This window comes from Aquarana catesbeiana, linkage group LG07 (assembly GCF_042186555.1).
Source record: "Aquarana catesbeiana isolate 2022-GZ linkage group LG07, ASM4218655v1, whole genome shotgun sequence".
Lineage (NCBI taxonomy): Eukaryota > Metazoa > Chordata > Amphibia > Anura > Ranidae > Aquarana > Aquarana catesbeiana.
The window spans coordinates 2,864,534-2,892,462 of record NC_133330.1 but is presented as its reverse complement, the minus strand read 5'-3'; the positions used below and the strand labels follow the sequence as shown (position 1 = coordinate 2,892,462).

At 49.1% G+C, this 27,929-nt stretch overlaps 1 protein-coding gene across 1 annotated transcript; it reads right to left on the bottom strand.

The window, feature by feature from the left end:
* Nucleotides 1–626: 626 nt before the first annotated feature.
* On the bottom strand, nucleotides 627–27,929 carry SUMF1 (sulfatase modifying factor 1). The gene is made up of 9 exons (XM_073591520.1): nucleotides 27,710–27,929; nucleotides 26,637–26,810; nucleotides 26,487–26,561; nucleotides 20,165–20,247; nucleotides 12,324–12,446; nucleotides 8,008–8,122; nucleotides 4,743–4,856; nucleotides 2,358–2,417; nucleotides 627–1,327 (listed from the first exon to the last, which is right to left on the bottom strand). Exons 1-9 carry the CDS (start codon nucleotides 27,872–27,874, stop codon nucleotides 1,229–1,231), a joined length of 1,008 nt encoding a protein of 335 aa, XP_073447621.1. The 5' UTR covers nucleotides 27,875–27,929; the 3' UTR covers nucleotides 627–1,228.

The following is a 27,929-nucleotide window of genomic DNA, read 5'->3' as shown; positions in this document are numbered from 1 at the left end:
CAGGTCAGTTTAAGGTCTCAGTATTGATATAAACAGACCCCCCCCCCCCCCCAAAAATGATGGCGCCTGTGCAAAGGGGCCCCTCACCCACTATTCCACCAGCTTGATGAGTCCAATCCCCGTTTTCTCCCCCCCCCCCCCCACACCAACCACATTCAGTGGCTCCTCCCACCAACTCATACATTTTCATACAGCGGGATGAAACCACAGGAAATATTCCACACCCCAAAAGTAACGTTCTAACACACGGGCCCATGGAGGGGTAAGTATATTGCCTCTTCTATTACAGGTGACCCGGGGCTGATATCACCAGGGGTGGCACTCGCCTTTTTTATTTGGAAACCCCCTTTAAATTGCAGAAGACGCCGTGTTTGATTGGGGCTTCTCCCTGCTGTACACACTGGGGGTACCCACATACAGCAGCTTCCTAACAGACCGAAAATCATCCATCCCGCTACACACTGAAGACTGCCAAAAAAAATCTCAGTCACTGCTGATACCAGATTTCACCAGCAGGGGGGGCTGTGTGTGAAGTAGCTACAAAAGCCTTCTAAGGACAGACTTTGTTCTGACGTGGTGCCCCCCCCCCTGCAGTAACCCGCTTTCATTTGTCTGCATACAATGGGGGGGGGGGGGTGGGGGGGGGGATTTACTAAAAACGGAGAGTGCAGAATCTGGTGCAGCTGTGCATGGCAGCCAATCAGCTTCTCCAATGAAGCTTTCACAATAAAACCTGGCAGCTGATTGGCTCCCATGCACAGCGGCTACAGATTTTGCACTCCCCAGTTTTAGTTTTTCCAGATCCCACCCTGATCAGAAAATCTGCACCATACAGCGCCCCCCTCTGCGTTTCTGGTGAAATCTGGTATTGCAGCGTGATCTAAGTTTTGTGTTCCAGTTGCTGGATAGAGGGTCTGATGTCTGCCAGGAGGGGGTGGGGTCTGGAGATTTCTGTTTGAATCCCCCCCGTGTACCGTACAGCCACCCTGCGGGCGAGACCCTGAGCCCAATAATTCACATGGAATGTCGCTGTGGTGCGAGTTTACGGAATATAAAGGAAAATGGCCACCTTTGCAGCTCTGTGACTGGTTCATTTTGGTGCATTTCTGATTGGCTGCCGTGGTTGAGGACGCATAGAATGATTCTAAATCTTCAAGTCTGTGGTGGGACTTTCCACACGGGTGTCCCGGTCTGTGATTGGCTCCGGTGATGGTGCCCTTCGGCCAGGTTACTTGGTGTCTGCAGCGCAGCGGAAGCCGAGATTGGAGGCGGAGCTGTCCGGAGTGTTCTGGCTGCGAGCTGCACATCGGTACCTATAGCAATAAGACTGGGAGGAGGAGGAGGAAGAAGAGGAGGAGGAGGAAGAAGAGGATGAGATCGAATTATCTGAGTGATGTTGTGACTACAAACAATTCACAGAAGAAGACGGCGTGCGGTACGGAGGTGTCAGGACACATTGTGCCCAATTATCGCAGGTCAGACACCGGAGAGGCTACTTCGCCGGTCCTTTTTTTCCCTTTTGTGAACCGCAGAGTAAAGGCATAATGTGCCAGTATACATCGCATAGAGTCAAGTGTAAGGTCACCTTACAGATTTTCTGTAAAGGTGGACTTACACTTTAGGGGGGTAAGAAATCCCCCCAACCCCCCCCCCCTTCCTGAACCAGGCCCTCCCCCAAAAGCACCTCGCCCCCATGTTGATCCCCACCAGCCCAGTCTGCAAGGGGCTTATCGGAAATCTGGAAGCCCCCCTTTAACAATATAGATCCCATGCTCCCATGTGAATGAGTGTGGGGTACTGTACCCCTACTCATTCTCCAAATAAGTGCCCAAAAGTAAAAAAAAAAAAAAAAAAAACACAAAAAAACTTGTCAAAAACTGTATCTGTTTTTTATTATTTTTTTTAAATAAACGTCCCCCCCGGTGTCACTGCGAACGAGAAAAAAAAAAAAAGGAGCAGCCTGCACCGGACGCTGGCTCCTGCTCTCTCACAGCACCACTGCCCCCCCCCCCCACCACCACCACTAAACAGAGTGGGGCCACCCGGTGACATCACCAGATGTCACAAGGGGGGGCAGGGTCATCAACCAGGGCATGCTGGGTGATCTCTGTTATTGGAGGAAACACTGGTCACATGACCTCCTGGCTTAAGGTTTGCTTGCTATAAAGTCCTGAAACAAAACAAAAGCACTAAGCACATCTGTAGAGAGTTCCGCTGTGCAATATAAATGGGCGGGGTTTTTTCTTTTTGTTTTTTTAGCAGTATTATGGCCATGGTGGGGGGTAAATTAGCTCCTAAGTGTTTTAGGCCTGAAGATCTTACAGTGATACATTCGTGTAGATGGGACTGGCGCTCACCTTGTGGCACATGTATGATCCGCCCTTCTTCACTCTGTCCTTCCCGGAGATCGGACCTTTCTACACACAAAGAAAATAAAAGAATCACAACCAGTTCAGCTATCGTACCCCTCCCCCTCCCCTCCCATCCCCCCCGATGGACCGGAGTAATCTTTATGTTTTTATGCATAGCGATACTAAACAGGAGGAGAGAGCAGAGAGATACATCATGAGAAATACAGAAATTCCTCTTTGTACTGTGACTGCAGGATACCTGACCCTGACCTGCATCTGCTGAGAGTAGAAATGTGTCTCCTCTTCAGTCATAAAACGGTCTTTATCCCCTCGACCTCCGGGAAGTTTTACCCCCCTTCATGACCAGGACAAATGCTGGACTTGGGAGCGCACAGCAAGGTAAACCCCCCCCCCCCCGGGAGAGCACTTCTCCATGGGGGTTATACGATGCGGGGGAGGAGCTACCAGCGCCGCTGGGGGGACCCCAGAAAAGGAGGATTGGGGCCACTCTGTGCAAAACAAACTGCACAGTAGAGGTCAGTCTGACATGTTTGTTATTTAAAAACAATAAATAAATAAAAATTTATCTTTACAATCACTTTTACCCACATGTAAGTCTATATTAAGGCTCAGCTATAGGTGCTGGAAATATCTCCATATCTACACCTGCACAGTTCAGGAGATATTTACAACGTACGCGTTCACCGACATCATCACCTTAGAAAGGGCACAATTATGCCGTGGCTGACGGTTCCTGTGATGTCACGTGACTCCGGGCCAGTCACAGAGCCGGAGTCCCTGGCCCCGGAAGGAAGAGGGGTGAAGATGGAGGCTTCCAGCCAGCAGGGACAGCGGTGACATCACAGGCTTCGTTTTCGGGTCAGAAGCTCACAGTGTGAGCCGGTACACCTGTGCAAGACTGAAGGGGAGGAGCCGGTACACCTGTGCAAGACTGAAGGGGAGGAGCTGCTACACCTGTGCAAGACTGAAGGGGAGGAGCTGCTACACCTGTGCAAGACTGAAGGGGAGGAGCCGGGACACCTGTGCAAGACTGAAGGGGAGGAGCTGCTACACCTGTGCAAGACTGAAGGGGAGGAGCCGGGACACCTGTGCAAGACTGAAGGGGAGGAGCCGGTACACCTGTGCAAGACTGAAGGGGAGGAGCCGGTACACCTGTGCAAGACTGAAGGGGAGGAGCCGGTACACCTGTGCAAGACTGAAGGGGAGGAGCGGTACACCTGTGCAAGACTGAAGGGGAGGAGCCGGTACACCTGTGCAAGACTGAAGAGGGAGGAGCCGGTACACCTGTGCAAGACTGAAGAGGGAGGAGCCGGGACACCTGTGCACACCTGTGCAAGACTGAAGAGGAGGAGCCGGGACACCTGTGCAAGACTGAAGGTGAGGAGCCGGGACACCTGTGCAAGACTGAAGGGGAGGAGCCGGGACACCTGTGCAAGACTGAAGGGGAGGAGCCGGGACACCTGTGCAAGACTGAAGGGGAGGAGCCGGGACACCTGTGCAAGACTGAAGGGGAAGAGCCGGTACACCTGTGCAAGACTGAAGGGGGAGGAGCTGGGACACCTGTGCAAGACTGAAGAGGGAGGAGCCAGTACACCTGTGCAAGACTGAAGGGGAGGAGCCAGTACACCTGTGCAAGACAGGGGGAGGAGCGGTACACCTGTGCAAGACTGAAGGGGATGAGCAGGTACACCTGTGCAAGACTGAAGGGGAGGAGCCGCTACACCTGTGCAAGACTGAAGGGGAGGAGCCGCTACACCTGTGCAAGACTGAAGGGGAGGAGCCAGTACACCTGTGCAAGACAGGGGGAGGAGCGGTACACCTGTGCAAGACTGAAGGGGAGGAGCTGGTACACCTGTGCAAGACTGAAGGGGAGGAGCCGGTACACCTGTGCAAGACTGAAGGGGAGGAGCTGGTACACCTGTGCAAGACTGAAGGGGGAGGAGCCGGGACACCTGTGCAAGACTGAAGGGGAGGAGCGGTACACCTGTGCAAGACTGAAGGGGAGGAGCCAGTACACCTGTGCAAGACTGAAGGGGAGGAGCGGTACACCTGTGCAAGACTGAAGGGGAGGAGCCGCTACACCTGTGCAAGACTGAAGGGGAGGAGCCGGTATACCTGTGCAAGACTGAAGGGGAGGAGCCGGTACACCTGTGCAAGACTGAATGGGTTAAAATAAATAAATACATTTCCCTAAACCATTGTAGTTTCCCTGTTGGGAAATGTTGACTTGTACCTGTGAGGACAGGAAGAGAATATAGCAGGGAGAGGTTGATAGAGACATTAAACAATTGCTGGCAGAAGGTGCTGAGCACAACATGTGACCTCCGAGCCGCTGGATGGGAGTGGCTGGTGACCTCACACACAACTCACCGGGTTATGAGCTTCATCTGCAGAGTGCTGGGTGGTCCACCAATCTGCTGTCCATTCCCAGGCGTTTCCCACCATATTGTAAAGTCCAAAACCATTGGGGGGGAAATCTGTGACCTGCGGAGAGCAGAAAATCCGACACTCAGAACTGCGGGGTGATTTCCATACATGGCGGAATACATGACACCTATATACAGGACTAATACATGACACCTATATACAGGACTAATACATGACACCTATATACAGGACTAATACATGACACCTATATACAGGACTAATACATGGAGAAATACATGACACCTATATACAGGACTAATACATGACACCTATATACAGGACTAATACATGACACCTATATACAGGACTAATACATGGAGAAATACATGACACCTATATACAGGACTAATACATGACACCTATATACAGGACTAATACATGACACCTATATACAGGACTAATACATGACACCTATATACAGGACTAATACATGGCGGAATACATGACACCTATATACATACAGGACTAATACATGACACCTATATACAGGACTAATACATGGAGGAATACATGACACCTATATACAGGACTGATACATGACACCTATATACAGGACTGATACATGGAGGAATACATGACACCTATATACAGGACTAATACATGACACCTATATACAGGACTAATACATGACACCTATATACAGGACTAATACATGACACCTATATACAGGACTAATACATGGCGGAATACATGACACCTATATACATACAGGACTAATACATGACACCTATATACAGGACTAATACATGGAGGAATACATGACACCTATATACAGGACTAATACATGGAGGAATACATGACACCTATATACAGGACTAATACATGACACCTATATACAGGACTAATACATGGAGGAATACATGACACCTATATACAGGACTAATACATGACACCTATATACAGGACTAATACATGGAGGAATACATGACACCTATATACAGGACTAATACATGGAGGAATACATGACACCTATATACAGGACTAATACATGGCGGAATACATGACACCTATATACAGGACTAATACATGGAGGAATACATGACACCTATATACAGGACTAATACATGACACCTATATACAGGACTAATACATGGCGGAATACATGACACCTATATACAGGACTAATACATGACACCTATATACAGGACTAATACATGGAGGAATACATGACACCTATATACAGGACTGATACATGACACCTATATACAGGACTAATACATGACACCTATATACAGGACTAATACATGGAGGAATACATGACACCTATATACAGGACTAATACATGACACCTATATACAGGACTAATACATGGAGGAATACATGACACCTATATACAGGACTAATACATGACACCTATATACAGGACTAATACATGGAGGAATACATGACACCTATATACAGGACTGATACATGACACCTATATACAGGACTAATACATGGAGGAATACATGACACCTATATACAGGACTAATACATGGAGGAATACATGACACCTATATACAGGACTAATACATGACACCTATATACAGGACTAATACATGACACCTATATACAGGACTAATACATGGAGGAATACATGACACCTATATACAGGACTAATCATCCAACTGAGCGCCCCCCCCCACTCATTTCTGAGCATTGGTGTCAGCTGCGGTGAAGCTGAACATATTCTGCCCCCCCCCCCCCATTGTCCTGGTATCCAGTAGCAGTGAGTTTCCAGCCTGGACTCCTCTTATAGGTGACAAACTTCCTTTAAATCCCCAATTTCAGATCATACAACACGGAAGGTACAGATGTGCTGAGAAGTTTCCCTTTTCTGGCTGCAGAACTGGTGAAATTTTGGCATCGATATCAGAAATCTGACCGATCTGCCAAAAAACTGTCCATTATTTTCTTCTTATTTTCGGATAGAGATGATCTGAAGTCATTTATTATCACAGAGATGTTTGACGTCTTTATAAATACTAATGATACCAGAAATCCCCCAAATGTCCCTGATGAGGAGCCCCTCCCCCCCCCCGGAATATTTGGCCTTGGATAGGAGGTGATGATGGGGGAGGGGTATGTATTGGGGGTGATGATGGGTGAGGGGTACAGTTGTGATGAAGTGTCTCCCCCTCCCCCCCCCCCCGGAATGTTTGGCCTTGGATAGGAGGTGATGGGGGAAGGGTATGTATTGGGGGGTGATGATGGGGGAGGGGTACAGTTGTGATGAACAGTTCCCTCCCCCTGGAATGTCTGGCCTTGGATAGGAGGTGATGATGGGGGAGGGGTATGTATTGGGGGTGATGGGGGAGGGGTATAGTTGTGATGAAGAGGCCCCCCCCCCCGGAATGTTTGGCCTTGGTACAGACACAGAAGAATGCCAATTAAAAGGGAAATTTCCCACATCTGTGCCTTCTTACATTGCAATCAGTGTCTGTGTATAAATAATCAGTGAGATTATCTCAGATTGATGTACTGAGCCATGGGGGAGCAGAAAAGAACTGTCAAAAGACCTGCGTAACAAGGGAATGGGACTTTATAAGGATGGAAAAGGATGTAAAAAGTTGTCCAAAGCCTTGAATATTCCAGTCAGTACTGTTGAATCACTTATTAAAGTGGAGTTCCATCCAAAAGTTGAAGTTCAGCTTACCTGCTTCCTCCCCCCCTCCGCTGCCATATTTGGCACCTTTCAGGGGGGAGGGGGGATGGGTACCCATTTTTGACAGGTACCCATCCGCACTTCTGAGTGATCTCACCACGGCAAAGCCCCCCTCCTTCCTCCCCCGCCGCTGGGCCATTCGGAAAGCGCAGCAGGCCTCACGCATGCGCAGTAGGGAACCGGCTGTGCAGCCAAAAAGGAAAAACGGTCAGTGAAGCCCACCACGAATGGCAGCAGCACCCGAGAGCCGATGGAAACCTCAGCTGCGGCGCCGACATTGCTGGATTCCTGGACAGGTAAGTGTCCGAATATTAAAATAAAATTTTCTGCTGAAGGGGGGAGGGGGGGGGGAGTTGGAAATTTCGGGAATCTCCTGATACAAAGCCAAGGAAGATTTCAGCCACAACCACCAGAAATGTCATCGGGGACATTTGGGGGATTTCTGATATCATTAGGATTTAAAAAGACGTCAAACATCTCTGTGATAATAAATGACTTCCAATCATCACTGTGCGTTTCTGCCGGGGGAGGGGCACAGCTGTAGATGAAGTTGGGGGAACTTACAGGCGAAGTCTTCACATATCCGTCCTCTCCGGTGTTGGTGGTCGGGAAGTCGCCCTGCCAGACGTTGGCGTAGTGCCGCCCCTTCGGCTCCAGCTTGTTCCCCCAGGGGAAGAGTCTGGGAGAGAGAAGACAAATCAGAAGAATTCAAATAAAGCCGTAAAATGACCATAAATTATAAATCATCAGTGTGAGGAGCGACAATCATTTCCTGAGTCGCCCCGGGAACGTTCGATACAAAGTGACTTTATTTGGACCTTATGTATCAAAACCAACCAGATCTCTCTCTTGTGATATCACTCGGCTTCCACACTGGAGGGGAGGAGAGGAGGAGAGGAGGAGGAGAGGAGGAGGAGAGGAGGAGAGGAGGAGGAGAGGAGGAGAGGCTCTTTACAGGCCCTATTTTTAGTGGTGTAGTGCCTGCAAAGCGCCTCGGTGTGAAAGTAACATTATTGCTCACAAATTGTCTATATCTGTGTCGGTGAGCACTTCTCCTTTCCCGAGATAATCCCTCCACCTCACAGGTGTGACATATCAAGATGCTGATTAGACAGGATGATTATTGCACAGGTGTGCCTTAGGCTGGTCACAATAAAAGGCCACTGACAATAAACACAGGTGTATTTTATTGATGGAGATACCGTGACAAGAGCCTGAGGCCCATTGTTGTGCCATTCATCCACGACCATCACCTCATGGTGCGGCATAATGCGCGGCCCCGTGGTGCAGCATGATACACGGCCCCGTAGTTCGGCATGATAATGCACGGTTACGTGGTTCGGCATGATAATAGTGCGGTATGATAATGTGCGGTCACGTGGTGCGGTATGATAATGTGCGGTCACATGGTGCAGCATGATAATGCGCGGTCACATGGTGCGGTATGATAATGTGCGGTCACATGGTGCGGTATGATAATGTGCGGTCACATGGTGCGGTATGATAATGCGCGGTCACGTGATGTAAGGATCTGTACACAATTCCTGGAAGATGAGAACATCCCAGTTCTTCCATGGCCAGCACACTCACCAGACATGTCACCCATTGAGCCTGTTTGGGATCCTCTGGATCGGTGTATAGGACAGCGAGTTCCAGTTCCTGCCAATATCCAACAACTTGGCACATCGATCAAAGAGGAACGGACCAACATTCCACAGGCCACGATCAACAACCTGATCGACTCTATGCCAAGGAGATGTGCTGCACTGTGTGAGGACAATGGTGGTCACTCCAGACACTGACTGGTTTTCAGACCCCCCAAAACAGTAAAACGGCACATTTTAGAGCAGCCTTTTATTGTGACCAGCCTAAGGCACACCTGTGCAATAATCATCCTGTCTAATCAGCATCTTGATTTGCCAAACCTGTGAGGTGGAGGGATTATCTCACCGACACAGATTGAGACAGATTTGTGAACAACATTTGAGAGAAATCGGCCTTTTGTGTACATAGAAAAAGTCGAAGATCTTTGTGTTCAGCTTTATGATAAATAGAGGAAAATACAAAAGTGTTGTGTTTATAATTGTGCTCATTGTATGAAGGGGAGACTGGGGGGGAGACAAGGGGGGGGGGAGTGAGGGGGAGACTGGGGGGGGGGGGGAGAGTGAGGGGGAGACTGGAGGGGGGGAGACTGGGGGGGGGGGAGAGTGGGGGGAGGATTGGGGGATTGAGGGGGGGGATTGGCTGTCGGCAGGTAGGCGGCCATTGAGGATTTTCTGCTGGGGAGACTGGGGGGGGGGGGGGGGGAGTGAGGGGGAGACTGGGGGGGGGGGGGGAGTGAGGGGAGACTGGGGGGGAGAGTGAGGGGGGGACTGGAGGGGGAGAGTGAGGGGGGGACTGGAGGGGGGGGAGTGAGGGGGAGACTGGGGGGGGGACTGAGGAGAGACTGGGGGGGGGGGGAGAGTGAGGGGGAGACTGGGGGGGGGAGAGTGAGGGGGAGACTGGGGGGGAGAGTGAGGGGGAGACTGGGGGGGGAGAGTGAGGGGGAGACTGGGGGGGGGGGACTGAGGAGAGACTGGGGGGGGGAGACTGGGGGGGAGAGTGAGGGGGAGACTGGAGGGGGGAGAGTGAGGGGGAGACTGGAGGGGGGGAGTGAGGGGGAGACTGGAGGGGGGGGAGTGAGGGGGAGACTGGGGGGGGGGAGTGAGGGGGAGACTGGGGGGGGGAGTGAGGGGGAGACTGGGGGGGGGGGGAACTGAGGGGAGACTGGGGGGGGGGGAACTGAGGGGAGACTGGGGGGTGGAGACTGAGGGGGAGAGTGAGGGGGAGAGTGGGGGGGGGGGAGTGAGGGGGAGAGTGGGGGGGGGGGAGTGAGGGGGAGACTGGAGGGGGGGGAGTGAGGGGGAGACTGGGGGGGGAACTGAGGGGAGACGGGGGGGGGGAACTGAGGGGAGACTGGGGGGTGGAGACTGGGGGGGGGGAGTGAGGGGGGGGGAAACGTGAGGGGGAGGATTGGGGGATTGGGGGGGGGGCAGGATTGGCTGTCGGCAGGTAGGCGGCCATTGATGAGGATTTTCTGGTAATAAATGGAATTAGTAACGATATCTGTAATTAGACGATTCTCAGCGTCTCTTCCTGTAATAAGCGGGGGAGGTGTTTCTATATTTAGGCCGAACGTGAAGTGGAACATCCTGTAAAGGACACGGAGAGGTTTTATGATAATCGCAATGATGGAACGTTCCCAGACACTTCACCGGAGCCCGGCACTGCCGGAGAGTCACACCAAGGACACCAATACACAGAGAGTGCGCAGGATGTCTACTGACCTCCTTCACTATACTGACTGATCCTTCAGCTCACTGACCCAGGATATAGTGCCCCATCATTGGTATCAGTGGGAGGAATAGTGCCCCATCATTGGTATCAGTGGGAGGAATAGTGCCCCATCATTGGTGTCAGTGGGGGGAATAGTGCCCCATCATTGGTGTCAGTGGGAGGAATAGTGCCCCATCATTGGTATCAGTGGGAGGAATAGTGTCCCATCATTGGTGTCAGTGGGAGGAATAGTGCCCCATCATTGGTATCAGTGGGAGGAATAGTGCCCCATCATTGGTATCAGTGGGAGGAATAGTGTCCCATCATTGGTGTCAGTGGGGGGAATAGTGTCCCATCATTGGTATCAGTGGGAGGAATAGTGCCCCATCATTGGTATCAGTGGGAGGAATAGTGTCCCATCATTGGTGTCAGTGGGAGGAATAGTGCCCCATCATTGGTGTCAGTGGGAGGAATAGTGCCCCATCATTGGTATCAGTGGGAGGAATAGTGCCCCATCATTGGTGTCAGTGGGGGGAATAGTGCCCCATCATTGGTGTCAGTGGGAGGAATAGTGCCCCATCATTGGTGTCAGTGGGAGGAATAGTGCCCCATCATTGGTATCAGTGGGAGGAATAGTGCCCCATCATTGGTGTCAGTGGGAGGAATAGTGCCCCATCATTGGTGTCAGTGGGGGGAATAGTGCCCCATCATTGGTATCAGTGGGAGGAATAGTGCCCCATCATTGGTATCAGTGGGAGGAATAGTGCCCCATCATTGGTGTCAGTGGGAGGAATAGTGCCCCATCATTGGTGTCAGTGGGAGGAATAGTGCCCCATCATTGGTATCAGTGGGAGGAATAGTGCCCCATCATTGGTATCAGTGGGAGGAATAGTGCCCCATCATTGGTATCAGTGGGAGGAATAGTGCCCCATCATTGGTGTCAGTGGGGGGAATAGTGCCCCATCATTGGTATCAGTGGGAGGAATAGTGTCCCATCATTGGTGTCAGTGGGAGGAATAGTGCCCCATCATTGGTGTCAGTGGGAGGAATAGTGCCCCATCATTGGTATCAGTGGGAGGAATAGTGCCCCATCATTGGTGTCAGTGGGGGGAATAGTGCCCCATCATTGGTATCAGTGGGAGGAATAGTGTCCCATCATTGGTGTCAGTGGGAGGAATAGTGCCCCATCATTGGTGTCAGTGGGAGGAATAGTGCCCCATCATTGGTGTCAGTGGGAGGAATAGTGCCCCATCATTGGTGTCAGTGGGAGGAATAGTGCCCCATCATTGGTGTCAGTGGGAGGAATAGTGTCCCATCATTGGTATCAGTGGGAGGAATAGTGCCCCATCATTGGTGTCAGTGGGAGGAATAGTGCCCCATCATTGGTGTCAGTGGGAGGAATAGTGCCCCATCATTGGTGTCAGTGGGAGGAATAGTGCCCCATCATTGGTGTCAGTGGGAGGAATAGTGCCCCATCATTGGTGTCAGTGGGAGGAATAGTGCCCCATCATTGGTGTCAGTGGGAGGAATAGTGTAGAGATGTGTAGAGAGGAGGGCGCTCTCACCTGTTCTCCAGGCCGCCCCGGCAGGCGTATTCCCACTCCGCCTCGGTCGGAAGACGCTTCCCGGCCCAGGAGCAGAAAGAGACGGCGTCGTTCCAGGAGACGTGAAGAACCGGATGGTCCAATCTGTGAGCAAGAGAAGAGAATCGATCATCCCGGATCATCGATCTGGCCCCGCCCACTTCTACAGAGACTTATCACATCTTCTGCAAAGCAGCCAATGAAGGAAGACGAAGCCGGGGAGATCACCTTACTGCTAAATACCCCGATGGGGGCAACACTGAGGAAGCTTCATGTTAAAGTATATTTTATACATCATCACCCAGAACATTATTCTGTCCCCGGCTGTGCCGACCACACACTGCCCCCGACTGATCGCTGTACCAGGGCACTGCCAGAATCATGTGATCACTGTGACCAATCACACACCGCCGACGACTGATCGCTGTACCAGGGCACTGCCAGAATCATGTGATCACTGTGACCAATCACACACCACCACCGACTGATCGCTGTACCAGGGTGCTGCCAGAATCATGTGATCACTGTGACCAATCACACACCACCACCGACTGATCGCTGTACCAGGGCGCTGCCAGAATCATGTGATCACTGTGACCAATCACACACCGCCGCCGACTGATCACTGTACCAGGGTGCTGCCAGGATCATGTGATCACTGTGACCAATCACAGCAGATCATATGATAATTAATGGATGGCTTCCTTTTCATGTCATTCATTGTATACAATTGTGTTGTTAGCTGTGATTGGTCACAGTGATCACATAATACAGAAAGGGCCAATCACAACAATACACACTGAATGTACTTGTTTCATTCTGTAAAATTGGCTTCTTATAGCAATGAAATTCACTAGTATATGCAATCAGAATGTGTAAAAAGAAAGGTAACATTGTATTGGTTTGGTCTCAAATCGTAAAAAAAAAAAAACAAAAAAAAAACAAATACTTTGTCCGGCGTACTTTGACGGACTTTCCGAACGAACGGACTTGCCTACACACGATCAACCAAAGTTTGACGGATTCGTACGTGATGACGTACACCGGACTAAAACAAGGAAGTTCATAACCAGTAGCCAATAGCTGCCCTAGCCTCGGCTTTTGTCCGTCGGACCGGCATACAGACTTTTTGACCGGACTCGAGTCCGTCGGACAGATTTGAAACATGTTCCAAATCTAAGTCCGTCAAACTTTTGAGAAAACTAAGTCCGCTGGAGCCCACACACGATCGAAATGTCCGACGAAATCCGGTACGCCAAACCAAGTCTGCCGTAAAGTCCGATCGTGTGTACGCGGCATAAGTCTAATGGTGGAGATTTTCTCTGTATATATGACGTGTAGAATGTGTTCAGACAATGACAGGTCCTCTTTATCTAAAACAAAATGTAAAAACTGCTCATATGGCGGATCGCAGATATTAAACCCGATCCCTGGGAAGACCATCAATTCCGCTGACACAGCGCCCCCCATTCCCGCATTCTCATCATGTGCTGAGTCGGGAGGAATATGCGGAACGTTCGTCTCCGGGAGGAATCGGCTCCTCTCTCTGATTTGATGACGTTCGCTGAAATCACGATAATCTCTCCTAAATTTAGCCGCAGCCTGTCACCCGACATTAGTCACCGAGCGGGAAGGACGAGCGACGAGGAACCTCCATGAGTGCGAGAAGATGAAACCGATACAATCAGAGAGAACATTCTGTATCCGGATAATTCCCCGATCCCAACACACACAGAGGGGAAACAACGATCGTCTCCCCTCCAGACTGTGTACAATCTTACATAGAAATGAAGGGTCTATAATTTTTATCATAGGTGTATTTTATATGATAGAGACAGAATATCAACCAAAAATCCAGAAAAATCACACAATACAAATGTTATAAATGGAGTAAAATAAGTATTTGATCCCCAACCAACCAATAATAATTCTCCCCCCACAGACTGGATACAGGAGGGGCTCATGTGGTATATATATAGAGTATATAGAGAGTGTATATAGTATATATGGAGTATATAGAGAGTGTTTATAGTATATATGGGGGTATATATGGAGTATATAGAGAGTGTATATAGTATATATGGAGTATATAGAGAGTGTATATAGTATATATGGAGTATATAGAGAGTGTATATAGTATATATGGGGGGTATATATGGAGTATATAGAGGGTGTATATAGTATATATGGAGTATATAGAGAGTGTATATAGTATATATGGAGTATATAGAGAGTGTATATAGTATATATGGAGTATATAGAGAGTGTTTATAGTATATATGGAGTATATAGAGAGTGTATATAGTATATATGGGGGTATATATGGAGTATAGAGAGAGTGTATATAGTATATATGGAGTATATAGAGAGTGTATATGGTATATATGGGGGGTATATATGGAGTATATAGAGAGTGTATATAGTATATATGGGGGGTATATATGGAGTATATAGAGAGTGTATATAGTATATATGGGGGTATATATGGAGTATATAGAGAGTATATATAGGGGTATATATGGAGTATATAGAGAGTGTATATAGTATATATGGGGGGTATATATGGAGTATATAGAGAGTGTATATAGTATATATGGGGGGTATATATGGAGTATATAGAGAGTGTATATAGTATATATGGGGGTATATATGGAGTATATAGAGAGTGTATATAGTATATATGGGGGTATATATGGAGTATATAGAGAGTGTATATAGTATATATGGAGTATATAGAGAGTGTATATAGTATATATGGGGGTATATATGGAGTATATAGAGAGTGTATATAGTATATATGGGGGGTATATATGGAGTAAATAGAGAGTGTATATAGTATATATGGAGTATATAGAGAGTGTATATAGTATATATGGAGTATATAGAGAGTGTATATAGTATATATGGGGGGTATATATGGAGTATATAGAGAGTGTATATGGTATATATGGGGGGTATATATGGAGTATATAGAGAGTGTATATAGTATATATGGAGTATATAGAGAGTGTATATAGTATATATGGAGTATATAGAGAGTGTATATAGTATATATGGGGGGTATATATGGAGTATATAGAGAGTGTATATAGTATATATGGGGGTATATATGGAGTATATAGAGAGTGTATATAGTATATATGGGGGTATATATGGAGTATATAGAGAGTGTATATAGTATATATGGGGGGTATATATGGAGTATATAGAGAGTGTATATAGTATATATGGAGTATATAGAGAGTGTATATAGTATATATGGAGTATATAGAGAGTGTATATAGTATATATGGAGTATATAGAGTGTATATAGTATATATGGGGGTATATATGGAGTATATAGAGAGTGTATATAGTATATATGGAGTATATAGAGAGTGTATATAGTATATATGGAGTATATAGAGAGTGTATATAGTATATATGGAGTATATAGAGAGTGTATATAGTATATATGGAGTATATAGAGAGTGTATATAGTATATATGGGGGTATATATGGAGTATATAGAGAGTGTATATAGTATATATGGGGGTATATATGGAGTATATAGAGAGTGTATATAGTATATATGGGGGGTATATATGGAGTATATAGAGAGTGTATATAGTATATATGGGGGGTATATATGGAGTATATAGAGAGTGTATATAGTATATATGGAGTATATAGAGAGTGTATATAGTATATATGGAGTATATAGAGAGTGTATATAGTATATATGGGGGGTATATATGGAGTATATAGTGTATATAGTATATATGGAGTATATAGAGAGTGTATATAGTATATATGGAGTATATAGAGAGTGTATATAGTATATATGGAGTATATAGAGATTGTATATATGGAGTATATAGAGATTGTATATATGGAGTATATAGAGAGTGTATATAGTATATATGGGGGGTATATATGGAGTATATAGAGATTGTATATATGGAGTATATAGAGAGTGTATATAGTATATATGGAGTATATAGAGATTGTATATATGGAGTATATAGAGATTGTATATATGGAGTATATAGAGAGTGTATATAGTATATATGGAGTATATAGAGAGTGTATATAGTATATATGGGGGGTATATATGGAGTATATAGAGAGTGTATATAGTATATATGGGGGGGTATATATGGAGTATATAGAGATTGTATATATGGAGTATATAGAGAGTGTATATAGTATATATGGGGGGTATATATGGAGTATATAGAGAGTGTATATAGTATATATGGAGTATATAGAGAGTGTATATAGTATATATGGAGTATATAGAGAGTGTATATAGTATATATGGAGTATATAGAGAGTGTATATAGTATATATGGAGTATATAGAGAGTGTATATAGTATATATGGGGGTATATATGGAGTATATAGAGAGTGTATATAGTATATATGGGGGTATATATGGAGTATATAGAGAGTGTATATAGTATATATGGGGGTATATATGGAGTATATAGAGAGTGTATATAGTATATATGGGGGGTATATATGGAGTATATAGAGAGTGTATATAGTATATATGGGGGGTATATATGGAGTATATAGAGAGTGTATATAGTATATATGGAGTATATAGAGAGTGTATATAGTATATATGGAGTATATAGAGAGTGTATATAGTATATATGGGGGGTATATATGGAGTATATAGAGATTGTATATATGGAGTATATAGAGAGTGTATATAGTATATATGGAGTATATAGAGAGTGTATATAGTATATATGGGGGTATATATGGAGTATATAGAGAGTGTATATAGTATATATGGGGGGTATATATGGAGTATATAGAGATTGTATATATGGAGTATATAGAGAGTGTATATAGTATATATGGAGTATATAGAGAGTGTATATAGTATATATGGAGTATATAGAGAGTGTATATAGTATATATGGGGGGTATATATGGAGTATATAGAGAGTGTATATAGTATATATGGGGGGTATATATGGAGTATATAGAGAGTGTATATAGTATATATGGGGGGTATATATGGAGTATATAGAGAGTGTATATAGTATATATGGGGGGTATATATGGAGTATATAGAGAGTGTATATAGTATATATGGAGTATATAGAGAGTGTATATAGTATATATGGGGGGTATATATGGAGTATATAGAGAGTGTATATAGTATATATGGGGGTATATATGGAGTATATAGAGAGTGTATATAGTATATATGGGGGGTATATATGGAGTATATAGAGAGTGTATATAGTATATATGGGGGGTATATATGGAGTATATAGAGAGTGTATATAGTATATATGGGGGGTATATATGGAGTATATAGACAGTGTATATAGTATATATGGGGGGTATATATGGAGTATACACAGACACTACAGTAGGGGCTCATGTGGTACACAGATTAGTCCTGTCAATGTAAGAAGGTTCTCCTAACGACAACTCGTTATGTGTATAAAAGACACCTGTCCACAGAATCTCTTTTTTTTTCCATTCAATCCTCACCATCATGGGGAAGACCAAAGATCTGTCAGAGGACGTCAGGGAGAAGATTGTAGACCTGCACAAGGCTGGAATGGGCTACAAGACCATCAGCAAGAAGCTTGGTGAGAAGGAGACAACTGTTGGAGAGATTATTCACAAATGGAAGAAATACAAAATAACCATCAATCGTCCTCAGTCTGGAGCTCCATGGAAGATTTCTCCTCATGGGGTGAGGATGGTCATGAGAAAAGTGAGGGATCAGCCCAGAACTACACGGGAGGAGCTTGTGAAGGATCTCAAGGTAGTTGGGACCACAGTCACCAAACAAACCATTGATAACACAATACACCACCATGGATTGAAATCCTGCAGCCCCCGCAAGGTCCTCCCCCTCAGGAAGACACATGTAGAGGAACGTCTGAAGTCTACCAATTAACATCTAAATGATTCAGAGGATTGAGAAAAAGTTCTGTGGTCAGATGAGACCAAAATTCAGCTCTTTGGCATCAACTCGACTCGCCGTGACACATCATCCCTACAGTCACACATCATCCCTACAGTCACACACAGAGGTGGAAACATGATGATTTGGGGCCGTTTCTCTGATAAAGGTTCAGGACGACTTTGCCGCATTGAGGGGTCAATGGACGGGACCATGTATTGTAAGATCTTGGAGGAGAACCTTCTTCCCTCATCCAGAACACTGAAGATGGGTCATGGATGGGTCTTCCAGCATGACAATGACCCAAAACATATCGCCAAGGCAACAAAGGAGTGACTCAAGAAGAAGCACATGAAGGTCATGGAGTGGCCTATCCAGTCTCCAGACCTTAATCCTATAGAAAATGTATGGAGGAGCTGAAACTTCGAGTTGCCAAGAAACCTTCAGGATTTAGAGAAGATCTGTAAAGAAGACAAAATCCCTCCTGAGATGTGTGGAAACTGATCACCACCTACAAGAAACGTCTGACCTCTGTGATCACCAACAAGGGTTTCTCCAACTACTAAGGGGAGCAAATACTTATTTTACTCCATTTATAACATTTGTATTGTGTGATTTTTCTGGATTTTTGGTTGATATTCTGTCTCTATGATATAAAATACACCTATGATAAAAATTATAGACCCTTCATTTCTATGTAAGGGGGCAAAACTTACACAATCTGCAGAGGAGACGATCGTTTTTTTCCCCTCTGTACATCAGAACTGACTTACCTTTAATGTGAAGATCAAATCCTAACGAATGAAAGGGGCGGAGCCAGGGACAATCAGGCCGGAGAGGAAAGGGATAGATTGGGGTCTCCAAACCTTCTGAACAAGGGGCCAGTTTTCCGTCCTTCAGAGTTCAGGGGGGCCGGACTGTGACCAGTGGGAGTAGAAAGTGTCCTGGCATCAGTGGGAGGAAACATTGACCCATCATTGGTGTCACTGAGCCCCATCATTGGTGTCACTGAGTCCCATCATTGGTGTCACTGAGCCCCATCATTGGTGTCACTGAGCCCCATCATTGGTGTCACTGAGCCCCATCATTGGTGTCACTGAGCCCCATCATTGGTGTCACTGAGCCCCATCATTGGTGTCACTGAGCCCCATCATTGGTGTCACTGAGCCCCATCATTGGTGTCACTGAGCCCCATCATTGGTGTCACCGAGCCCCATCATTGGTGTCACTGAGCCCCATCATTGGTGTCACTGAGCCCCATCATTGGTGTCATTGGGAGGAATTGTGCCCTTTCGTTGGGGGTCAGTGAATTAAATATTGCACCAAGGGCCGGGTACAAGCAATGGGGACAATAGTTGTGAGATTCCCTCACCTTGGAGAAATTTCCTCTCACTCCCTGCTTGGACTATGGGACAGGAAGTGAAGGGAAACCTCCCCTAATGGGGACACTAGTTCGGATGACAACCAAGGATTCCCCCACTTTGCAAGGATTTCCTCTCACTCCTTGTTGTGGATATGGGACAGGAAGTGAATGGAAACCTCCCTTTATGGGGACACCAGTTCTGGTGACACCTCGGGATTCCCTCACTTTGGAAAGGTTTCCTCTCACTTCCTGTTGGGTCTATGGGACAGGAAGTGGGTGGAAACCTCCCTTTATGGGGACACTAGTTCTGGTGACACCCCAGCATTCCCTCACTTTGCAGGGATTTCCTCTCACTTCCTGTTGTAGATTTGGAACAGGAAGTCCAGGGAATTCCCCCCAATGGGGACACCTGACAGGGGTCATAACCCTCCCTTATTCTGTCAAAAAATTATTTTAACCTTTCATTTTACTTCGATAGATTTGATAAACTATTTTGGTTTCCCATCCCCCGCGGTTGGGCTTTGTACTCCTCTACAGTACCTGTTGGCGATGTCTGAGTCTGGCCCCTCCGGATGCCTCCAGTTTGCTCCTTTCACCGGCAGCCACCAGGGTGCAGCAGCGACCTGAAGAAGAAAAGGATGACATGAAGGCGGCGCTGTCTCTGCGAATCTCCTCCGCCGCTCCTCTGAGGTGTGAAAAGTGCGGCACAATCTCCTCCATCGGCCCCGCGGCCAATCTGTTCCCGGGAAACGAGAAAAGACGGAGCGCCGCCTCGCCATCTTCTCTCCCGCCACATGGGTGTCACAAGCGCCATGCGGTGTACGAGGCGGCGGACCGTCATTTCTGGAGGGGGGGGGGGGAGGGGAACATTTTCTGTGTCATGTGTTAAAAATCGGTATAAAGAGAGCGAACGTCGCGAGTCCCCCCGGAGGACGCACTGATAATTGCTCTTCATCTAATTAGCACAAATGGTAATTAGCCGAGGGACGCGGCGGCCCCCCGAGGAAAGGCGCAGCAGACGGGAACTAAAGACCGGCGGAGGAGGGGCTGAGAACTTCATCTGAACTGAGCCCATAAAATACAAATCTGGTGACAGAACTTCCATTTCTGTCCATCCAGTCCTGAGATTTGCACAGCTCTGCCACACAGCACAGGCAGGCCAGAGGACATGATATTTATTGTTTTCTGCTGTTCAGTAACAATGACGGGTCTTGCCCCTCCCCCAGCTGGTGACTGGACAGTGAAAGGAGAAGCGGCAGACCGATGAGCTCATCTCTCTGCTCTCTTCTCCAATCAGCGCATCCCTTGCACTGCAGCACAACAGACTGGCTCATTGTGCTGCTTCTCCCTCTCCCAGTCTGAGCTCTGCTGAACTAAAGATCACACTGTATATGAAAAATAAAATAATGTATAAATATATACATTTTATATCTGCCTGGAGCTCAAAAGTCTCCACCCCCTCCTGGAGTTTTCTGTTGTGGGTGGAGCCTGATGGCCCCTCCCACAACTCTGTTCTCTCTCCTCCCACCGGGATACAAGGCATCCCCTCCTCCGACCGGGATACAAGGCATCCCCTCCTCCGACCGGGATACAAGGCATCCCCTCCTCCGACCGGGATACAAGGCATCCCCTCCTCCGACCGGGATACAAGGCACCCCCTCCTCCGACCGGGATACACGGCATCCCCTCCTCCGACCGGGATACAAGGCACCCCCTCCTCCGACCGGGATACAAGGCATCCCCTCCTCCGACCGGGATACAAGGCATCCCCTCCTCCGACCAGGATACAAGGCATCCCCTCCTCCGACCGGGATACAAGGCATCCCCTCCGACTGGGATACAAGGCATCCCCTCCTCCCACCGGAATACAAGGCATCCCCTCCTCCGACCGGAATACAAGGCATCCCCTCCTCCGACCGGAATACAAGGCATCCCCCTCCTCCGACCGGAATACAAGGCATCCCCTCCTCCGACCGGAATACAAGGCATCCCCTCCTCCGACCGGAATACAAGGCATCCCCTCCTCCGACCGGAATACAAGGCATCCCCTCCTCCGACCGGAATACAAGGCATCCCCCTCCTCCGACCGGAATACAAGGCATCCCCTCCTCCGACCGGAATACAAGGCATCCCCTCCTCCGACCGGAATACAAGGCATCCCCTCCTCCGACCGGAATACAAGGCATCCCCTCCTCCGACCGGAATACAAGGCATCCCCCTCCTCCGACCGGGATACAAGGCATCCCTTCCTCCGACCGGGATACAAGGCATCCCCTCCTCCCACCGGAATACAAGGCATCCCCTCCTCCGACCGGGATACAAGGCACCCCCTCCTCCCACCGGGATACAAGGCATCCCCTCCTCCGACCGGAATACAAGGCATCCCCTCCTCCGACCGGAATACAAGGCATCCCCTCCTCCGACCAGGATACAAGGCATCCCCTCCTCCGACCGGAATACAAGGCATCCCCTCCTCCGACCGGGATACAAGGCATCCCCTCCTCCGACCGGGATACAAGGCATCCCCTCCTCCGACCGGGATACAAGGCATCCCCTCCTCCGACCGGAATACAAGGCATCCCCTCCTCCGACCGGGATACAAGGCATCCCCTCCTCCGACCGGAATACAAGGCATCCCCTCCTCCGACCGGGATACACGGCATCCCCTCCGACTGGGATACAAGGCATTCCCTCCTCCGACCGGGATACACGGCATCCCCTCCGACTGGGATACAAGGCATCCCCTCCTCCCACCGGAATACAAGGCATCCCCTCCTCCGACCGGAATACAAGGCATCCCCTCCTCCGACCGGAATACAAGGCATCCCCCTCCTCCGACCGGAATACAAGGCATCCCCTCCTCCGACCGGAATACAAGGCATCCCCTCCTCCGACCGGAATACAAGGCATCCCCTCCTCCGACCGGAATACAAGGCATCCCCTCCTCCGACCGGAATACAAGGCATCCCCCTCCTCCGACCGGAATACAAGGCATCCCCTCCTCCGACCGGAATACAAGGCATCCCCTCCTCCGACCGGAATACAAGGCATCCCCTCCTCCGACCGGAATACAAGGCATCCCCTCCTCCGACCGGAATACAAGGCATCCCCCTCCTCCGACCGGGATACAAGGCATCCCTTCCTCCGACCGGGATACAAGGCATCCCCTCCTCCCACCGGAATACAAGGCATCCCCTCCTCCGACCGGGATACAAGGCACCCCCTCCTCCCACCGGGATACAAGGCATCCCCTCCTCCGACCGGAATACAAGGCATCCCCTCCTCCGACCGGAATACAAGGCATCCCCTCCTCCGACCAGGATACAAGGCATCCCCTCCTCCGACCGGAATACAAGGCATCCCCTCCTCCGACCGGGATACAAGGCATCCCCTCCTCCGACCGGGATACAAGGCATCCCCTCCTCCGACCGGGATACAAGGCATCCCCTCCTCCGACCGGAATACAAGGCATCCCCTCCTCCGACCGGGATACAAGGCATCCCCTCCTCCGACCGGAATACAAGGCATCCCCTCCTCCGACCGGGATACACGGCATCCCCTCCGACTGGGATACAAGGCATTCCCTCCTCCGACCGGGATACACGGCATCCCCTCCGACTGGGATACAAGGCATCCCCTCCTCCGACCGGGATACAAGGCATCCCCTCCTCCGACCGGGATACAAGGCATCCCCTCCTCCGACCGGGATACAAGGCATCCCCTCCTCCGACCGGAATACAAGGCATCCCCTCCTCCGACCGGGATACAAGGCATCCCCTCCTCCGACCGGAATACAAGGCATCCCCTCCTCCGACCGGGATACACGGCATCCCCTCCGACTGGGATACAAGGCATCCCCTCCTCCGACCGGGATACACGGCATCCCCTCCGACTGGGATACAAGGCATTCCCTCCTCCCACCAGGATACAAGGCATCCCCTCCTCCCACCAGGATACAAGGCATCCCCTCCTCCCACCGGGATACAACGCATCCCCTCCTCCGACCGGGATACAAGGCATCCCCTCCTCCGACCGGAATACAAGGCATCCCCTCCTCCGACCGGGATACAAGGCATCCCCTCCTCCCACCGGGATACAAGGCATCCCCTCCTCCCACCGGGATACAAGGCATCCCCTCCTCAGACCGGGATACACGGCATCCCCTCCGACCAGGATACAAGGCATCCCCTCCTCCCACCGGGATACAAGGCATCCCCTCCTCCGACCGGAATACAAGGCATCCCCTCCTCCGACCGGGATACAATGAGAGGAAAGGGGGAGACCGGAGGAAGGGAGATTGGAGGGGTGTGTGTGGGGGAGGGGGGGATATAAATGAACCCCCATGATGCACACAGTACTATTGCCATGGTTGCAGGGAATAGGATTTTGAATTGTAAGCCGGGGTTGAGGAGACAATTATAGAAAGATTATTTTTAGTAACATTATAAAATGTTTGGAGAAATCACAGATCAGATTATAGAGGGAGGTGAGCACAGCGCTCTACATCCATCTGTCCCCCCTCCCCCGATCACACAAGAGAAACCTATATACAGTATATATATATATTGTCTCCGTGGTCGGGGGATGGAAGGAATGCGGCGCTGCGCAGCGTCTGTACCGGGAGAAGAATTCCTGGGAAGGGAATGATGGAGAGACCCCCCAACACATGGAAATCAGATCACACCTCCCACTGAGAATACATGGGGGGAGGGGCTGTCATGGGACTCGAATCCAATCATATTCACTAAAATGTGTCAATCTGAGCAGTAAAGAGGAAACACCCCACCCCCCGCGGGGCCCCCAACATCACTAAAGGGCCACACATGGAATTCAGATAATATTCAGTGTCAGCGACAAATAGGAGATGATCAGAGACTGCAGACATAATACAGGAGATGATCAGAGACTGCAGACATAATACAGGAGATGATCAGAGACTGCAGACATAGTACAGGAGATGATCAGAGACTGCAGACATAGTACAGGAGATGATCAGAGACTGCAGACATAATACAGGAGATGATCAGAGACTGCAGACATAATACAGGAGATGATCCGAGACTGCAGACATAGTACAGGAGATGATCAGAGACTGCAGACATAGTACAGGAGATGATCAGAGACTGCAGACATAGTACAGGAGATGATCAGAGACTGCAGACATAGTACAGGAGATGATCAGAGACTGCAGACATAGTACAGGAGATGATCAGAGACTGCAGACATAATACAGGAGATGATCAGAGACTGCAGACATAGTACAGGAGATGATCGGAGACTGCAGACATAATACAGGAGATGATCGGAGACTGCAGACATAATACAGGAGATGATCAGAGACTGCAGACATAATACAGGAGATGATCAGAGACTGCAGACATAGTACAGGAGATGATCAGAGACTGCAGACATAATACAGGAGATGATCAGAGACTGCAGACATAATACAGGAGATGATCAGAGACTGCAGACATAATACAGGAGATGATCAGAGACTGCAGACATAATACAGGAGATGATCGGAGACTGCAGACATAATACAGGAGATGATCAGAGACTGCAGACATAATACAGGAGATGATCGGAGACTGCAGACATAATACAGGAGATGATCAGAGACTGCAGACATGATATAGGAGATGATCAGAGACTGCAGACATAATACAGGAGATGATCAGAGACTGCAGACATAATACAGGAGATGATCGGAGACTGCAGACATAATACAGGAGATGATCAGAGACTGCAGACATAATACAGGAGATGGTCAGAGACTGCAGACATAGTATAGGAGATGATCAGAGACTGCAGACATAGTGCAGGAGATGATCAGAGACTGCAGACATAATACAGGAGATGATCAGAGACTGCAGACATAATACAGGAGATGATCAGAGACTGCAGACATAATACAGGAGATGATCAGAGACTGCAGACATAATACAGGAGATGGTCAGAGACTGCAGACATGATACAGGAGATGATCAGAGACTGCAGACATGATACAGGAGATGATCAGAGACTGCAGACATGATACAGGAGATGATCAGAGACTGCAGACATAGTACAGGAGATGATCAGAGACTGCAGACATAGTACAGGAGATGATCAGAGACTGCAGACATAATACAGGAGATGGTCAGAGACTGCAGACATAATACAGGAGATGATCAGAGACTGCAGACATAATACAGGAGATGATCAGAGACTGCAGACATAATACAGGAGATGATCAGAGACTGCAGACATAATACAGGAGATGATCAGAGACTGCAGACATAGTACAGGAGATGATCAGAGACTGCAGACATAATACAGGAGATGGTCAGAGACTGCAGACATAGTACAGGAGATGATCAGAGACTGCAGACATAATACAGGAGATGATCAGAGACTGCGGACATAATACAGGAGATGATCAGAGACTGCGGACATAATACAGGAGATGATCAGAGACTGCGGACATAGTACAGGAGATGATCAGAGACTGCAGACATAGTACAGGAGATGATCAGAGACTGCAGACATAGTACAGGAGACGATCAGAGACTGCAGACATAATACAGGAGATGATCAGAGACTGCAGACATAGTACAGGAGATGATCAGAGACTGCGGACTTAGTACAGGAGATGTTAGGAGAGTGATGGTCGGATAACAGACTGGAGGAGATTCATAAAATCGGAGATAGAAAATAAGACAGAAGTGGGAGGAGCTTTTTTGCATTTCCTGCTATGGAGAGTTCTGATTGGTTCTTATTGGTGACAATGTAACTTTCTTACACCAGGGGCCTCAGGAGCGCCCCGACTTCTATCACACGGAGTCTCCATCATTCCGACCAGCACAGACCGGATCTCACTCACCGCCTGATCAATTCCGCTCTTCACTTCTTCACTCAGCAGCCCTTCAAATACGAAGGAGTCCCCGAAAGTCTCTGCCTGGAAATATAATGACAGGGGTCACCTCTACAGTGATGGTGACAATCGGAGGATCACATGATGATCGGCACTCACCTCAGTCACATGACCGCTGACCTCCACAAACCGGGAGAAATCCGCATTGCTGACCTCATACATGTCCATATAGAAGGAATCGATGTGAACCCTCCGAGCCGGACTCTCCCCATCCACAGGGATCCCGGGGTCATCCGTCCCCATAGTGAACACCCCCGAGGGGAGCAAGACCATCTAGGGGGAGGAGACAGATTGTGATGTATTCTACCAGAGACCAATCTCCTTCAACAGTCCCCTCCCCCCCACAACAGCCCCCCCCTCCCCTGCACTACAGTCCCCTCCCCCACACTACAGTCCCCCCCTCCCCCCGCACTACAGTTCCCCCCTCCCCCACACTACAGTCCCCCCCTCCCCCGGCACTACAGTCCCCCCCTCCCCCCGCACTACAGTCCCCCCTCCCCCACTACAGTCCACTCCCCTCCCCCACTACAGTCCCCCTCCCCCGCACTACAGTCCCCTCCCCCCCTCAACAGTCACCCCTCCCCCAACTTCAGTCCCCCCTCCCCCACTACAGTCCCCACCTCCCCCTCACTACAGTCCCCTCCCCCCTCAACAGTCCCCCCTCCCCTGCACTACAGTCCCCTCCTCCCCCCACTACAGTCCCCTCCGCCCCACAACAGTCCCCTCCTCCCCCGCACTACAGTCCACTCCCCCGCACTACAGTTCCCTCCCCCAACAGTCCCCCCTCCCCCCACTACAGTTCCCCCTCCCCAACTACAGTCCCCTCCCCCACTACAGTCCCCCCTACCCCACTACAGTCCCCCCCTCCCCCTCACTACAGTCCCCTCCCCCCACAACAGCCCCCCTCCCCCACACTACAGTCCCCTCCCCTCCCCCAACTACAGTCCCCTCCCCCACTACAGTCCCCTCCCCCCTCAACAGTCCCCTCCCCCCACAACAGCCCCCCTCCCCCTCACTACAGTCCCCTCCCCCCTCAACAGTCCCCCCTCCCCCGCACATTCCCCTCTCCTCCCCCCAACATTTCCTCCTCCCCCCTAACAGACTCCTCTGGGGCGTGTCCTGGAATGTTTGCTCCTTTGGGCCCACCAGACTCCGCCCCCAGTTGCGCTCACCCCGCCCCTCTGCTCATTGGCCTCCCGGGAGTATTTGAAGGCCTTGTCCTGTTGGTGGGTGTGTTCTCCGGGAGCCCCGCCCCCTCTGCTGGTCGATCCGCAGCCGCAATCCGCCCCGACCAGAGACAAGACGGCGACCAACACAACGGCACTGAGCGCCGCCATCTTCCCGGGTCATGTGACCCACCGGGGGGGAGGAGTCAGCTGACCGAGGAGCACG